Below are 18,199 nucleotides of genomic sequence, written 5' to 3' on the forward strand. Positions count from 1 at the left end.
TCCCTGTCTACCTCATCTTCATCCCCGTACAGGTACTAACCCTCATAGGAGTATCTGTTTAACCTCATCTTCATCCCCATACAGGTACTAACCCTCATAGGAGTCTCTGTCTACCTCATCTTCATCCCCATACAGGTACTAACCCTCATAGGAGTCCCTGTCTACCTCATCTTCATCCCCATACAGGTACTAACCCTCATAGGAGTCTCTGTCTACCTCATCTTCATCCCCATACAGGTACTAACCCTCATAGGAGTCCCTGTCTACCTCATCTTCATCCCCATACAGGTACTAACCCTCATAGGAGTCTCTGTCTACCTCATCTTCATCCCCATACAGGTACTAACCCTCATAGGTGTCCCTGTCTACCTCATCTTCATCTAGTATGTTGTTGTGTCGTCTGTAGTTTACCATGGCCAGACTGACCAGTATGTTGTTGTGTCGTCTGTAGTTTACCATGGCCAGACTGACCAGTATGTTGTTGTGTCGTCTGTAGTTTACCATGGCCAGACTGACCAGTATGTTGTTGTGTCGTCTGTAGTTTACCATAGCCAGACTGACCAGTATGTTGTTGTGTCGTCTGTAGTTTACCATGGCCAGACTGACCAGTATGTTGTTGTGTCGTCTGTAGTTTACCATAGCCAGACTGACCAGTATGTTGTTGTGTCGTCTGTAGTTTACCATGGCCAGACTGACCAGTATGTTGTTGTGTCGTCTGTAGTTTACCATGGCCAGACTGACCAGTATGTTGTTGTGTCGTCTGTAGTTTACCATGGCCAGACTGACCAGTATGTTGTTGTGTCGTCTGTAGTTTACCATGGCCAGACTGACCAGTATGTTGTTGTGTCGTCTGTAGTTTACCATAGCCAGACTGACCAGTATGTTGTTGTGTCGTCTGTAGTTTACCATGGCCAGACTGACCAGTATGTTGTTGTGTCGTCTGTAGTTTACCATAGCCAGACTGACCAGTATGTTGTTGTGTCGTCTGTAGTTTACCATAGCCAGACTGACCAGTATGTTGTTGTGTCGTCTGTAGTTTACCATAGCCAGACTGACCAGTATGTTGTTGTGTCGTCTGTAGTTTACCATAGCCAGACTGACCAGTATGTTGTTGTGTCGTCTGTAGTTTACCATAGCCAGACTGACCAGTATGTTGTTGTGTCGTCTGTAGTTTACCATGGCCAGACTGACCAGTATGTTGTTGTGTCGTCTGTAGTTTACCATAGCCAGACTGACCAGTATGTTGTTGTGTCGTCTGTAGTTTACCATGGCCAGACTGACCAGTATGTTGTTGTGTCGTCTGTAGTTTACCATAGCCAGACTGACCAGTATGTTGTTGTGTCGTCTGTAGTTTACCATAGCCAGACTGACCAGTATGTTGTTGTGTCGTCTGTAGTTTACCATGGCCAGACTGACCAGTATGTTGTTGTGTCGTCTGTAGTTTACCATGGCCAGACTGACCAGTATGTTGTTGTGTCGTCTGTAGTTTACCATAGCCAGACTGACCAGTATGTTGTTGTGTCGTCTGTAGTTTACCATGGCCAGACTGACCAGTATGTTGTTGTGTCGTCTGTAGTTTACCATAGCCAGACTGACCAGTATGTTGTTGTGTCGTCTGTAGTTTACCATGGCCAGACTGACCAGTATGTTGTTGTGTCGTCTGTAGTTTACCATAGCCAGACTGATCCAAAGGTTCCGGAGGAAAGCGGTGAGGGTCACAGACACTCGTGTCCGCACCATGAACGAGGTTCTCACCTGCATCAAACTCATCAAGATGTACGCCTGGGAAACGTCTTTCGAGAAGAAGATCACCGGTAAGGAAGAGTAGGGTCACCAGGATGTAAACAAGCTATCTAAAGAGGATACTGAAGGTGATATTAGCCAAAAACCATTACAACATATATTCATTGTTTTTGCCAAAATTGTTCAAGCTCATTACATTTGGTTGGGAATCATTGACGGAGAGCAATAATCAAACCTTGACTTTCAAGTGAGTGTACTTCAGGCCAAAGACACACAAGAATGGCTTTCCAAAAGGTGTTGAGTGCTGTTGACTGGTTCTAGTCTCAGTCAAGTGAAGTACACTCACTTGAAAGTCAGACGAGGTTTGATTATTGCTGTCCATCAATCATTCCCAACCAAATGTAATGCGCTTGAACGATTTTGACAAAAACAATGGATATATGTCACCCTAAGAGCTGTGCAAAGTTGGTGGAATCTTATTTCAAATGATTCACAGCTTTTAATGGCTGCCAAAGGTGCTTCCACTCAGTTGGGTAAAGACAATTTTATTTCCATTTTAAAATGTGGAGTAGGGATTTTTAGATGTAATTTAAAGGCAGAAAATTTTGAAAAAAGTTCAAGGGTGTGTAGACTTTCTATAGTCACTGTACATACTAGTATATTATTAGAGTTCTGTAGTCACTGTACATACTAGTATATTATTTGAGTTCTATAGTCACTGTACATACTAGTATATTATTAGAGTTCTATAGTCACTGTACATACTAGTATATTATTAGAGTTCTGTAGTCACTGTACATACTAGTATATTATTAGAGTTCTGTAGTCACTGTCTATACTAGTATATTATTAGAGTTCTGTAGTCACTGTACATACTAGTATATTATTAGAGTTCTGTAGTCACTGTACATACTAGTATATTATTAGAGTTCTGTAGTCACTGTACATACTAGTATATTATTAGAGTTCTGTAGTCACTGTCTATACTAGTATATTATTAGAGTTCTGTAGTCACTGTACATACTAGTATATTATTAGAGTTCTATAGTCACTGTACATACTAGTATATTATTAGAGTTCTGTAGTCACTGTCTATACTAGTATATTATTAGAGTTCTGTAGTCACTGTACATACTAGTATATTATTAGAGTTCTATAGTCACTGTACATACTAGTATATTATTAGAGTTCTATAGTCACTGTACATACTAGTATATTATTAGAGTTCTGTAGTCACTGTACATACTAGTATATTATTAGAGTTCTATAGTCACTGTACATACTAGTATATTATTAGAGTTCTGTAGTCACTGTACATACTAGTATATTATTAGAGTTCTGTAGTCACTGTACATACTAGTATATTATTAGAGTTCTGTAGTCACTGTACATACTAGTATATTATTAGAGTTCTATAGTCACTGTACATACTAGTATATTATTAGAGTTCTGTAGTCACTGTCTATACTAGTATATTATTAGTATATTATTAGAGTTCTGTAGTCACTGTACATACTAGTATATTATTAAAGTTCTGTAGTCACTGTACATACTAGTATATTATTAGAGTTCTGTAGTCACTGTACATACTAGTATATTATTAGAGTTCTGTAGTCACTGTACATACTAGTATATTATTAGAGTTCTGTAGTCACTGTACATACTAGTATATTATTATAGTTATATAGTCACTGTCTATACTAGTATATTATTAGAGTTCTGTAGTCACTGTACATACTAGTATATTATTAGAGTTCTATAGTCACTGTACATACTAGTATATTATTAGAGTTCTGTAGTCACTGTCTATACTAGTATATTATTAGAGTTCTGTAGTCACTGTACATACTAGTATATTATTAGAGTTCTGTAGTCACTGTACATACTAGTATATTATTAGAGTTATATAGTCACTGTCTATACTAGTATATTATTAGAGTTCTGTAGTCACTGTACATACTAGTATATTATTAGAGGTCTGTAGTCACTGTACATACTAGTATATTATTAGAGTTCTGTAGTCACTGTACATACTAGTATATTATTAGAGTTCTGTAGTCACTGTACATACTAGTATATTATTAGAGTTCTATAGTCACTGTACATACTAGTATATTATTAGAGTTCTGTAGTCACTGTCTATACTAGTATATTATTAGAGTTCTGTAGTCACTGTACATACTAGTATATTATTAGAGTTCTGTAGTCACTGTCTATACTAGTATATTATTAGTATATTATTAGAGTTCTGTAGTCACTGTACATACTAGTATATTATTAGAGTTCTGTAGTCACTGTACATACTAGTATATTATTAGAGTTCTGTAGTCACTGTACATACTAGTATATTATTAGAGTTCTGTAGTCACTGTACATACTAGTATATTATTAGAGTTCTGTAGTCACATTACATACTAGTATATTATTAGAGTTATATAGTCACTGTCTATACTAGTATATTATTAGAGTTCTGTAGTCACTGTACATACTAGTATATTATTAGAGTTCTATAGTCACTGTACATACTAGTATATTATTAGAGTTCTGTAGTCACTGTCTATACTAGTATATTATTAGAGTTCTGTAGTCACTGTACATACTAGTATATTATTAGAGTTCTATAGTCACTGTACATACTAGTATATTATTAGAGTTCTATAGTCACTGTACATACTAGTATATTATTAGAGTTCTGTAGTCACTGTACATACTAGTATATTATTAGAGTTCTATAGTCACTGTACATACTAGTATATTATTAGAGTTCTGTAGTCACTGTACATACTAGTATATTATTAGAGTTCTGTAGTCACTGTACATACTAGTATATTATTAGAGTTCTATAGTCACTGTACATACTAGTATATTATTAGAGTTCTGTAGTCACTGTATATACTAGTATATTATTAGAGTTCTGTAGTCACTGTATATACTAGTATATTATTAGAGTTCTGTAGTCACTGTACATACTAGTATATTATTAGAGTTCTGTAGTCACTGTACATACTAGTATATTATTAGAGTTCTGTAGTCACTGTACATACTAGTATATTATTAGAGTTCTATAGTCACTGTACATACTAGTATATTATTAGAGTTCTGTAGTCACTGTACATACTAGTATATTATTAGAGTTCTGTAGTCACTGTCTATACTAGTATATTATTAGTATATTATTAGAGTTCTGTAGTCACTGTACATACTAGTATATTATTAGAGTTCTGTAGTCACTGTACATACTAGTATATTATTAGAGTTCTGTAGTCACTGTCTATACTAGTATATACTAGTATATTATTAGAGTTCTGTAGTCACTGTACATACTAGTATATTATTAGAGTTCTGTAGTTACTGTACATACTAGTATATTATTAGAGTTCTGTAGTCACTGTACATACTAGTATATTATTAGAGTTCTGTAGTCACTGTACATACTAGTATATTATTAGTATATTATTAGAGTTCTGTAGTCACTGTCTATACTAGTATATTATTAGTATATTATTAGAGTTCTGTAGTCACTGTACATACTAGTATATTATTAGAGTTCTGTAGTCACTGTCTATACTAGTATATTATTAGAGTTCTATAGTCACTGTACATACTAGTATATTATTAGAGTTCTGTAGTCACTGTACATACTAGTATATTATTAGAGTTCTGTAGTCACTGTACATACTAGTATATTATTAGTATATTATTAGAGTTATATAGTCACTGTACATACTAGTATATTATTAGTATATTATTAGAGTTCTATAGTCACTGTACATACTAGTATATTATTAGAGTTATATAGTCACTGTATATACTACTATATTATTAGTATATTATTAGAGTTCTATAGTCATTGTACATACTAGCATATTATTAGTATATTATTAGAGTTCTATAGTCACTGTACATACTAGTATATTATTAGAGTTCTATAGTCACTGTATATACTAGTATATTATTAGTATATTATTAGAGTTCTGTAGTCACTGTACATACTAGTATATTATTAGAGTTCTATAGTCACTGTATATACTAGTATATTATTAGTATATTATTAGAGTTTTGTAGTCACTGTATATACTAGTATATTATTAGAGTTCTGTAGTCACTGTACATACTAGTATATCATTAGAGTTCTGTAGTCACTGTACATACTAGTATATTATTAGAGTTCTATAGTCACTGTACATACTAGTATATTATTAGAGTTCTGTAGTCACTGTATATACTAGTATATTATTAGAGTTCTATAGTCACTGTACATACTAGTATATTATTAGTATATTATTAGAGTTCTGTAGTCACTGTATATACTAGTATATTATTAGTATATTATTAGAGTTCTGTAGTCACTGTACATACTAGTATATTATTAGTATATCATTAGAGTTATATAGTCACTGTACATACTAGTATATTATTAGTATATTATTAGAGTTCTGTAGTCACTGTACGATACTAGTATATTATTAGAGTTCTATAGTCACTGTACATACTAGTATATTATTAGTACATTATTAGAGTACAGATACAGTGTGTTTGGATATAGTGCCATATAAAGGGAATAGGGATACATTTGGGATACATCCCATCTCTGCCGTCGTGTGCTTCCCCAATCAGACATCAGGAAGAAGGAGAAGCAGCTTCTGGAGTTGGCTGGCTACACCCAGAGTATCAACTCCTCCATCACAACCATCATCCCCACCCTGGCAACCATCCTCACCTTCGTAGTCCACACCCTGCTGGGCCTGCCCCTCGGCTCCGCCGAAGTAAGTAATATTCCTAATACCTATTCCTAATACCTAGTCTTAATACCTAGTCCTAATACCTAGTCCTAATACCTAGTCTAAATACCCAGTCCCAATACCTATTACTAATACCTAGTCCTAATACCCAGTCCTAATACCTATTCCTAATACCTATTCCTAATACCTAGTCCTAATACCTATTCCTAATACCTATTCCTAATACCTAGTCCTGTTACCTAGTCTTAATACCTATTCCTAATACCTATTCCTAATACCTATTCCTAATACCTAGTCCTAATACCTAGTCCTAATACCTATTCCTAATACCTAGTCCTAATACCTAGTCTTAATACCTATTCCTAATACCTAGTCCTAATACCTAGTCCTAATACCTAGTCCTAATACCTAGTCCTAATACCTATTCCTAATACATAGTCCTAATACCTATTCCTAATACCTAGTCCTAATACCTATTCCTAATACCTATTCCTAATACCTAGACCTAATACCTAGTCCTAATACCTATTCCTAATACCTATTCCTAATACCTATTCCTAATACCTAGTCCTAATACCCAGTCCTATTACCTATTCCTAATACCTAGTCCTAATACCTATTCTTAATACCTATTCCTAATACCTAGTCCTAACAACTATTCCTAATACCGAGTCTAGTCATACTGAGTAGTATCTCTATAGTCTTTAGCTCAGAGGGCTAACATAGACAGCTATGAACACAGTAGTACCTAATGAAAGGCCTTTAGCTCAGAGGGCTAACCATCTTGTGGTGTGTACTGTACCGTAAAGTAATGTCTCTTACTGTGTTTTTACCAGGCTGTTACCATCCTCTCCATCTTGTTTTTACCAGGCTGTTACCATAATCGGCCATCTTGTTTTTACCAGGCTGTTACCATCCTCTCCATCTTGTTTTTACCAGGCTGTTACCATCCTCTCCATCTTGTTTTTACCAGGCTGTTACCATCCTCTCCATCTTGTTTTTACCAGGCTGTTACCATCCTCTCCATCTTGTTTTTACCAGGCTGTTACCATCCTCTCCATCTTGTTTTTACCAGGCTGTTACCATCCTCGCCATCTTGTTTTTACCAGGCTGTTACCATCCTCTCCATCTTGTTTTTACCAGGCTGTTACCATCCTCTCCATCTTGTTTTTACCAGGCTGTTACCATAATCAGCCATCTTGGTTTTTACCAGGCTGTTACCATCCTCTCCATCTTGTTTTTACCAGGCTGTTACCATCCTCTCCATCTTGTTTTTACCAGGCTGTTACCATCCTCTCCATCTTGTTTTTACCAGGCTGTTACCATCCTCTCCATCTTGTTTTTACCAGGCTGTTACCATCCTCTCCATCTTGTTTTTACCAGGCTGTTACCATCCTCGCCATCTTGTTTTTACCAGGCTGTTACCATCATCGCCATCTTGTTTTTACCAGGCTGTTACCATCCTCTCCATCTTGTTTTTACCAGGCTGTCACCATCCTCTCCATCTTGTTTTTACCAGGCTGTTACCATCCTCGCCATCTTGTTTTTACCAGGCTGTTACCATCCTCGCCATCTTGTTTTTACCAGGCTGTTACCATCCTCTCCATCTTGCTTTTACCAGGCTGTTACCATCCTCTCCATCTTCTTTTTACCAGGCTGTTACCATAATCGGCCATCTTGTTTTTACCAGGCTGTTACCATCCTCTCCATCTTGTTTTTTCCAGGCTGTTACCATCCTCGCCATCTTGTTTTTACCAGGCTGTTACCATCCTCTCCATCTTGTTTTTACCAGGCTGTTACCATCCTCGCCATCTTGTTTTTACCAGGCTGTTACCATCCTCTCCATCTTGTTTTTACCAGGCTGTTACCATAATCGGCCATCTTGTTTTTACCAGGCTGTTACCATCCTCTCCATCTTGTTTTTACCAGGCTGTTACCATCCTCTCCATCTTGTTTTTACCAGGCTGTTACCATCCTCTCCATCTTGTTTTTACCAGGCTGTTACCATAATCGGCCATCTTGTTTTTACCAGGCTGTTACCATCCTCTCCATCTTGTTTTTTCCAGGCTGTTACCATCCTCGCCATCTTGTTTTTACCAGGCTGTTACCATCCTCTCCATCTTGTTTTTACCAGGCTGTTACCATCCTCTCCATCTTGTTTTTACCAGGCTGTTACCATCCTCTCCATCTTGTTTTTACCAGGCTGTTACCATCCTCGCCATCTTGTTTTTACCAGGCTGTTACCATCCTCGCCATCTTGTTTTTACCAGGCTGTTACCATCCTCGCCATCTTGTTTTTACCAGGCTGTTACCATCCTCTCCATCTTGCTTTTACCAGGCTGTTACCATCCTCTCCATCTTCTTTTTACCAGGCTGTTACCATAATCGGCCATCTTGTTTTTACCAGGCTGTTACCATCCTCTCCATCTTGTTTTTTCCAGGCTGTTACCATCCTCGCCATCTTGTTTTTACCAGGCTGTTACCATCCTCTCCATCTTGTTTTTACCAGGCTGTTACCATCCTCGCCATCTTGTTTTTACCAGGCTGTTACCATCCTCTCCATCTTGTTTTTACCAGGCTGTTACCATAATCGGCCATCTTGTTTTTACCAGGCTGTTACCATCCTCTCCATCTTGTTTTTACCAGGCTGTTACCATCCTCTCCATCTTGTTTTTACCAGGCTGTTACCATCCTCTCCATCTTGTTTTTACCAGGCTGTTACCATAATCGGCCATCTTGTTTTTACCAGGCTGTTACCATCCTCTCCATCTTGTTTTTTCCAGGCTGTTACCATCCTCGCCATCTTGTTTTTACCAGGCTGTTACCATCCTCTCCATCTTGTTTTTACCAGGCTGTTACCATCCTCTCCATCTTGTTTTTACCAGGCTGTTACCATCCTCTCCATCTTGTTTTTACCAGGCTGTTACCATCCTCGCCATCTTGTTTTTACCAGGCTGTTACCATCCTCGCCATCTTGTTTTTACCAGGCTGTTACCATAATCGGCCATCTTGTTTTTACCAGGCTGTTACCATCCTCTCCATCTTGTTTTTACCAGGCTTTTACCATCATCGCCATCTTTAACTCCATGCGGTTCTCCCTGGGTTTGCTGCCGTTCTCTGTCAAAGCCATAGCTGAGGGACAAGTATCGCTAGCCCGTCTAAAAGTGAGACTCCTCTCCTCTCCTTTAAAACACTGTCAATCATCAACTTCATCCACTTCCTGTATATCATGAAGCTCATGTGTCGTAGCATTTCTGTTATCAGTCTCTTTGTAACATGAAGATACGCTCTGTGTGTTTTACTGCGTTTGGGTTTGTATACTTTGTATGTGTGGAAATGTTCATGTTTACATTTGTGATTATTTGTGTGTGTGTGTGTGTGTGTGTGTGTGTGTGTGTGTGTGTGTGTGTGTGTGTGTGTGTGTGTGTGTGTGTGTGTGTGTGTGCCTGGGTGTGCCTGGGTGTGTGTGTGTGTGTGTGTGTGTGTGTGTGTGTGTGTGTGTGTGTGTGTGTGTGTGCCTGCGTGTGTGTGGGGGGGTTGGGGGTGGGGTGTGTATGTGTGTGTGTGTTTTTTGGTGTGTATGTGGGAGTGTGTGTGTGTGTGTGCCTGCGTGTGTGTGTGTGTGTGTGTGGGGGGGGGGTTGTGTGTGTGTGTGTGTGTGTGTGTGTGTGTGTGTGTGTGTGTGTGTGTGTGTGTGTGTGTGTGTGTGTGTGTGTGTGTGTGTGGGGGGGGGTTGTGTATGTATGTGTGTGTGTGTGTGTGTAGTGTGTGTGTGTGTGTGTGTGTGTGTGTGTGTGTGTGTGTGTGTGTGTGTGTGTGTGTGTGTGTGTGTGTGTGTGTGTGTGTAGAAACTGCTGATGACTCAGAACCCAGAGTCGTACCTGGTCCAGAGACATGGGTCCACCTCGGCCCTGGTCATGGAGAAGGCAACATTCACCTGGACCAGGCCTGAAGGACAGACAACCACTACGCTACCAGACACTACAGCCTCTCTGAAGAGACGGAAGGTGGAACCACCGGGCCAGAACGGGACTCACACACCGGGCCAGAACGGGACTCACACACCGGGCCAGAACGAGGCCAAGCCCACCCTGAGAAACATCTCCTTTAACCTGCCTAAGGTAGGTGCTGGTAGGGATTGGGTTAGATAGGGCCTGGGATAGATAGGGCTGTTGATTGGGTTAGATAGGGCTGTTGATTGGGTTAGATTGGGCTGTTGATTGGGTTAGATAGGGCTGTTGATTGGGATAGATAGGGACTGGGTTAGATAGGGACTGGGATAGATAGGGCTGTTGATTGGGTTAGATAGGGCTGTTGATTGGGTTAGATAGGGCTGTTGATTGGGTTAGATAGGACTGTTGATTGGGTTAGATAGGGCTGTTGATTGGGTTAGATAGGGCTTTGATTGGGTTAGATAGGGCTGTTGATTGGGTTAGATAGGGCTTTTGATTGGGTTAGATAGGGCTGGCTGTTGATTGGGTTAGATAGGGCTCAGAGTTAGATTGGATTAGCAGGGGTCAGAGTTAGATGGGATTAGCAGGGGTCAGAGTTAGATGGGGTAAGCAGGGGTCAGAGTTAGGTGGGATTAGCAGGGGTCAGAGTTAGATGGGATTAGCAGGGGTCAGAGTTAGATGGGATTAGCAGGGGTCAGAGTTAGATGGGATTAGCAGAGGTCAGAGTTAGATGGGATTAGCAGGGGTCAGAGTTAGATGGGATTAGCAGGGGTCAGAGTTAGATGGGTTAAACAGGGGTCAGAGTTAGATGGGATTAGCAGAGGTCAGAGTTAGATGGGATTAGCAGGGGTCAGAGTTAGATGGGATTAGCAGGGATCAGAGTTAGATGGGGGTAAGCAGGGGTCAGAGTTGGATGGGATTAGCAGGGGTCAGAGTTCGGTGGGATTAGCAGGGATCAGAGTTAGATGGGATTAGCAGGGGTCAGGGTTAGATGGGATTAGCAGGGGTCAGAGTTGGATGGGATTAGCAGGGGTCAGAGTTCGGTGGGATTAGCAGGGGTCAGAGTTAGATGGGATTAGCAGGGATCAGAGTTAGATGGGATTAGCAGGGGTCAGAGTTAGATGGGATTAGCAGGGGTCAGAGTTAGATTGGGGTAAGCAGGGGTAAGAGTTAGATGGGGTAAACAGGGGTCAGAGTTAGATGGGGTAAGCAGGGGTCAGAGTTAGATGGGTTAAGCAGGGGTCAGAGTTAGATGGGATTAGCAGGGGTCAGAGTTAGATGGGGGTAAGCAGGGGTCAGAGTTAGATGGGATTAACAGGGGTCAGAGTTAGGTGGGATTAGCAGGGGTCAGAGATAGATGGGTTAAACAGGGGTCAGAGTTAGGTGGGATTAGCAGGGGTCAGAGTTAGGTGGGATTAGCAGGGGTCAGAGTTAGATGGGATTAGCAGGGGTCAGAGTTAGGTGGGATTAGCAGGGGTCAGAGTTAGGTGGGATTAGCAGGGGTCAGAGTTAGATGGGATTAGCAGGGATCAGAGTTAGGTGGGATTAGCAGGGGTCAGAGTTAGATGGGATTAGCAGGGGTCAGAGTTAGATGGGATTAGCAGGGGTCAGAGTTAGGTGGGATTAGCAGGGGTCAGAGTTAGATGGGGGTAAGCAGGGGTCAGAGTTAGATGGGATTAACAGGGGTCAGAGTTAGGTGGGATTAGCAGGGGTCAGAGATAGATGGGTTAAACAGGGGTCAGAGTTAGGTGGGATTAGCAGGGGTCAGAGTTAGGTGGGATTAGCAGGGGTCAGAGTTAGGTGGGATTAGCAGGGGTCAGAGTTCGGTGGGATTAGCAGGGATCAGAGTCATGTGATTGATTTCTGATGACTGTTTGACTTTTTAGGGAAACCTGCTTGGTATCTGTGGCAATGTGGGAAGCGGGAAGACATCGCTGATATCGAGCATCTTAGAACAGGTTTGCTTTGAAAGTGTTTGTTACCTTTTATCAGTTAAATGTTCAAATATACAAACAATACATACGACATAGAATAAATGAATCACTATGACTGAAAAGTGGCTGACATCGTAAAGCGAATTGTCTCATCTGAAGATTCTTCCAAAAATGTTCCCCATCCCAGATGCACCTGCAGCATGGTTCAGTCACAGCAGACGGAGCGTTTGCCTACGTTTCCCAGCAGGCCTGGATCTTCCACGGTACAGTCCAAGATAATATCTTGATGGGGGAACCCTTCAACCAGACCAGGTAATGTTACTATGGTCTGTTCTCCTTTACTTTACCTGGCCAGGTAATGTTACTATAGTCTGTTCTCCTTTACTTTACCTGCCAGGTAATGTTACTATGGTCTGTTCTCCTTTACTTTACCTGGCCAGGTAATGTTACTATGGTCTGTTCTCCTTTACTTTACCTGGCCAGGTAATGTTACTATAGTCTATTCTCCTTTACTTTACCTGGAAGGTAATGTTACTATGGTCTGTTCTCCTTTACTTTACCTTGCCAGGTTATATTACTATGGTCTGTTCTCCTTTACTTTACCTGGCCAGGTAATGTTACTATGGTCTGTTCTCCTTTACTTTACCTGGCCAGGTAATGTTACTATAGTCTGTTCACCTTTACTTTACCTGGCCAGGTAATGTTACTATAGTCTGTTCACCTTTACTTTACCTGCCAGGTAATGTTACTATAGTCTGTTCACCTTTACTTTACCTGCCAGGTAATGTTACTATAGTCTATTCTCCTTTACTTTACCTGCCAGGTAATGTTACTATGGTCTGTTCACCTTTACTTTACCTGCCAGGTAATGTTACTATGGTCTGTTCTCCTTTACTTTACCTGCCAGGTAATGTTACTATAGTCTGTTCTCCTTTACTTTACCTGCCAGGTAATGTTACTATGGTCTGTTCTCCTTTACTTTACCTGGCCAGGTAATGTTACTATGGTCTGTTCTCCTTTACTTTACCTGGCCAGGTAATGTTACTATGGTCTGTTTACCTGTTTTACCTGGCCAGGTAATGTTACTATGGTCTGTTCACCTGTTTTACCTGGCCAGGTAATGTTACTATGGTCTGTTCTCCTTTACTTTACCTGGCCAGGTAATGTTACTATGGTCTGTTCTCCTTTACTTTACCTGGCCAGGTAATGTTACTATGGTCTGTTCTCCTTTACTTTACCTGCCAGGTAATGTTACTATGTTCTGTTCTCCTTTACTTTACCTGCCAGGTAATGTTACTATGGTCTGTTCTCCTTTACTTTACCTGGCCAGGTAATGTTACTATGGTCTGTTCTCCTTTACTTTACCTGGCCAGGTAATGTTACTATGGTCTGTTCTCCTTTACTTTACCTGGCCAGGTAATGTTACTATGGTCTGTTCTCCTTTACTTTACCTGGTCAGGTAATGTTACTATGGTCTGTTTACCTGTTTTACCTGCCAGGTAATGTTACTATGGTCTGTTCTCCTTTACTTTACCTGGCCAGGTAATGTTACTATGGTCTGTTTACCTGTTTTACCTGCCAGGTAATGTTACTATGGTCTGTTCTCCTTTACTTTACCTGGCCAGGTAATGTTACTATGGTCTGTTCTCCTTTACTTTACCTGGCCAGGTAATGTTACTATGGTCTGTTTACCTGTTTTACCTGCCAGGTAATGTTACTATGTTCTGTTCTCCTTTACTTTACCTGGCCAGGTAATGTTACTATGGTCTGTTCTCCTTTACTTTACCTGGCCAGGTAATGTTACTATGGTCTGTTCTCCTTTACTTTACCTGGCCAGGTAATGTTACTATAGTCTGTTTACCTGTTTTACCTGGCCAGGTAATGTTACTATGTTCTGTTTACCTGTTTTACCTGGTCAGGTAATGTTACTATGTTCTGTTCTCCTTTACTTTACCTGCCAGGTAATGTTACTATGGTCTGTTTACCTGTTTTACCTGGTCAGGTAATGTTACTATGGTCTGTTCACCTGTTTTACCTGCCAGGTAATGTTACTATGGTCTGTTTACCTGTTTTACCTGGCCAGGTAATGTTACTATAGTCTGTTCTCCTTTACTTTACCTGGTCAGGTAATGTTACTATGGTCTGTTTACCTGTTTTACCTGGTCAGGTAATGTTACTATGGTCTGTTCACCTGTTTTACCTGCCAGGTAATGTTACTATGGTCTGTTTACCTGTTTTGCCTGCCAGGTAATGTTACTATGTTCTGTTCTCCTTTACTTTACCAGACCAGGTAATGTTACTATGGTCTGTTTACCTGTTTTACCTGCCAGGTAATGTTACTATGTTCTGTTCTCCTTTACTTTACCAGACCAGGTAATGTTACTATGGTCTGTTCTCCTTTACTTTACCTGGCCAGGTAATGTTACTATGGTCTGTTCTCCTTTACTTTACCTGGCCAGGTAATGTTACTATGGTCTGTTCTCCTTTACTTTACCTGGCCAGGTAATGTTACTATGGTCTGTTCTCCTTTACTTTACCTGGCCAGGTAATGTTACTATGGTCTGTTTACCTGTTTTGCCTGCCAGGTAATGTTACTATGTTCTGTTCTCCTTTACTTTACCTGGTCAGGTAATGTTACTATGGTCTGTTCTCCTTTACTTTACCTGGCCAGGTAATGTTACTATGGTCTGTTCACCTGTTTTACCTGGCCAGGTAATGTTACTATGTTCTGTTTACCTGTTTTACCTGGTCAGGAAATGTTACTATGGTCTGTTTACCTGTTTTACCTGGCCAGGTAATGTTACTATGGTCTGTTCTCCTTTACTTTACCTGGCCAGGTAATGTTACTATGGTCTGTTCTCCTTTACTTTACCTGGCCAGGTAATGTTACTATGGTCTGTTCTCCTTTACTTTACCTGGCCAGGTAATGTTACTATGGTCTGTTCTCCTTTACTTTACCTGGCCAGGTAATGTTACTATGTTCTGTTCTCCTTTACTTTACCTGCCAGGTAATGTTACTATGGTCTGTTTACCTGTTTTACCTGGCCAGGTAATGTTACTATGTTCTGTTCTCCTTTACTTTACCTGGCCAGGTAATGTTACTATGGTCTGTTTACCTGTTTTACCTGGCCAGGTAATGTTACTATGGTCTGTTCTCCTTTACTTTACCTGCCAGGTAATGTTACTATGTTCTGTTCTCCTTTACTTTACCTGGCCAGGTAATGTTACTATAGTCTGTTTACCTGTTTTACCTGGCCAGGTAATGTTACTATGTTCTGTTTACCTGTTTTACCTGGTCAGGTAATGTTACTATGTTCTGTTCTCCTTTACTTTACCTGCCAGGTAATGTTACTATGGTCTGTTTACCTGTTTTACCTGGTCAGGTAATGTTACTATGGTCTGTTCACCTGTTTTACCTGCCAGGTAATGTTACTATGGTCTGTTTACCTGTTTTACCTGGCCAGGTAATGTTACTATAGTCTGTTCTCCTTTACTTTACCTGGTCAGGTAATGTTACTATGGTCTGTTTACCTGTTTTACCTGGTCAGGTAATGTTACTATGGTCTGTTCACCTGTTTTACCTGCCAGGTAATGTTACTATGGTCTGTTTACCTGTTTTGCCTGCCAGGTAATGTTACTATGTTCTGTTCTCCTTTACTTTACCAGACCAGGTAATGTTACTATGGTCTGTTTACCTGTTTTACCTGCCAGGTAATGTTACTATGTTCTGTTCTCCTTTACTTTACCAGACCAGGTAATGTTACTATGGTCTGTTCTCCTTTACTTTACCTGGCCAGGTAATGTTACTATGGTCTGTTCTCCTTTACTTTACCTGGCCAGGTAATGTTACTATGGTCTGTTCTCCTTTACTTTACCTGGCCAGGTAATGTTACTATGGTCTGTTCTCCTTTACTTTACCTGGCCAGGTAATGTTACTATGGTCTGTTTACCTGTTTTGCCTGCCAGGTAATGTTACTATGTTCTGTTCTCCTTTACTTTACCTGGTCAGGTAATGTTACTATGGTCTGTTCTCCTTTACTTTACCTGGCCAGGTAATGTTACTATGGTCTGTTCACCTGTTTTACCTGGCCAGGTAATGTTACTATGTTCTGTTTACCTGTTTTACCTGGTCAGGAAATGTTACTATGGTCTGTTTACCTGTTTTACCTGGCCAGGTAATGTTACTATGGTCTGTTCTCCTTTACTTTACCTGGCCAGGTAATGTTACTATGGTCTGTTCTCCTTTACTTTACCTGGCCAGGTAATGTTACTATGGTCTGTTCTCCTTTACTTTACCTGGCCAGGTAATGTTACTATGGTCTGTTCTCCTTTACTTTACCTGGCCAGGTAATGTTACTATGTTCTGTTCTCCTTTACTTTACCTGCCAGGTAATGTTACTATGGTCTGTTTACCTGTTTTACCTGGCCAGGTAATGTTACTATGTTCTGTTCTCCTTTACTTTACCTGGCCAGGTAATGTTACTATGGTCTGTTTACCTGTTTTACCTGGCCAGGTAATGTTACTATGGTCTGTTCTCCTTTACTTTACCTGCCAGGTGATGTTACTATGTTCTGTTCTCCTTTACTTTACCTGGCCAGGTAATGTTACTATGGTCTGTTCTCCTTTACTTTACCTGGCCAGGTAATGTTACTATAGTCTGTTCACCTGTTTTACCTGCCAGGTAATGTTACTATGGTCTGTTTACCTGTTTTACCTGGCCAGGTTATGTTACTATAGTCTGTTCACTTGTTTTACCTGGCCAGGTAATGATACTATGGTCTGTTTACCTGTTTTACCTGGCCAGGTAATGATACTATGGTCTGTTTACCTGTTTTACCTGGCCAGGTAATGTTACTATGGTCTGTTTACCTGTTTTACCTGGCCAGGTTATGTTACTATAGTCTGTTCACCTGTTTTACCTGGCCAGGTAATGATACTATGGTCTGTTTACCTGTTTTACCTGGCCAGGTAATGTTACTATGGTCTGTTTACCTGTTTTACCTGGCCAGGTAATGTTACTATGGTCTGTTCTCCTTTACTTTACCTGGCCAGGTAATGTTACTATGGTCTGTTTACCTGTTTTACCTGCCAGGTAATGTTACTATGGTCTGTTTACCTGTTTTACCTGGCCAGGTAATGTTACTATGGTCTGTTTACCTGTTTTACCTGGCCAGGTAATGTTACTATGGTCTGTTTACCTGTTTTACCTGCCAGGTAATGTTACTATGGTCTGTTTACCTGTTTTACCTGCCAGGTAATGTTACTATGGTCTGTTCACCTGTTTTACCTGGCCAGGTAATGTTACTATGGTCTGTTCACCTGTTTTACCTGGCCAGGTAATGTTACTATGGTCTGTTTACCTGTTTTACCTGGCCAGGTAATGTTACTATGGTCTGTTTACCTGTTTTACCTGCCAGGTAATGTTACTATGGTCTGTTCACCTGTTTTACCTGGCCAGGTAATGTTACTATGGTCTGTTTACCTGTTTTACCTGGCCAGGTAATGTTACTATGGTCTGTTTACCTGTTTTACCTGCCAGGTAATGTTACTATGGTCTGTTCACCTGTTTTACCTGGCCAGGTAATGTTACTATGGTCTGTTTACCTGTTTTACCTGCCAGGTAATGTTACTATGGTCTGTTCACCTGTTTTACCTGGCCAGGTAATGTTACTATGGTCTGTTCACCTGTTTTACCTGCCAGGTAATGTTACTATGGTCTGTTTACCTGTTTTACCTGGCCAGGTAATGTTACTATGGTCTGTTCACCTGTTTTACCTGGCCAGGTAATGTTACTATGGTCTGTTTACCTGTTTTACCTGGCCAGGT

General features: G+C 40.3%; 1 protein-coding gene across 1 annotated transcript in view; it reads left to right on the forward strand.

Moving 5' to 3' along the window:
- The window catches only part of abcc12 (ATP binding cassette subfamily C member 12), a 69,531-nt gene that overhangs the window by 26,936 nt on the left and 24,396 nt on the right, over nucleotides 1-18,199 (forward strand). Inside the window, exons 9-14 of the mRNA XM_082969857.1 lie at nucleotides 1,667-1,814; nucleotides 6,361-6,509; nucleotides 9,542-9,649; nucleotides 10,334-10,606; nucleotides 12,325-12,396; nucleotides 12,560-12,684. Of these exons, the coding sequence (XP_082825983.1) occupies nucleotides 1,667-1,814; nucleotides 6,361-6,509; nucleotides 9,542-9,649; nucleotides 10,334-10,606; nucleotides 12,325-12,396; nucleotides 12,560-12,684 (875 nt within the window). The remainder of the gene's footprint in view (nucleotides 1-1,666; nucleotides 1,815-6,360; nucleotides 6,510-9,541; nucleotides 9,650-10,333; nucleotides 10,607-12,324; nucleotides 12,397-12,559; nucleotides 12,685-18,199) is intronic.

The sequence above is a fragment of the Salmo salar genome, chromosome 26 (genome assembly GCF_965601325.2).
Source record: "Salmo salar chromosome 26, fSalSal1, whole genome shotgun sequence".
Classification (NCBI taxonomy): Eukaryota; Metazoa; Chordata; class Actinopteri; order Salmoniformes; family Salmonidae; genus Salmo; species Salmo salar.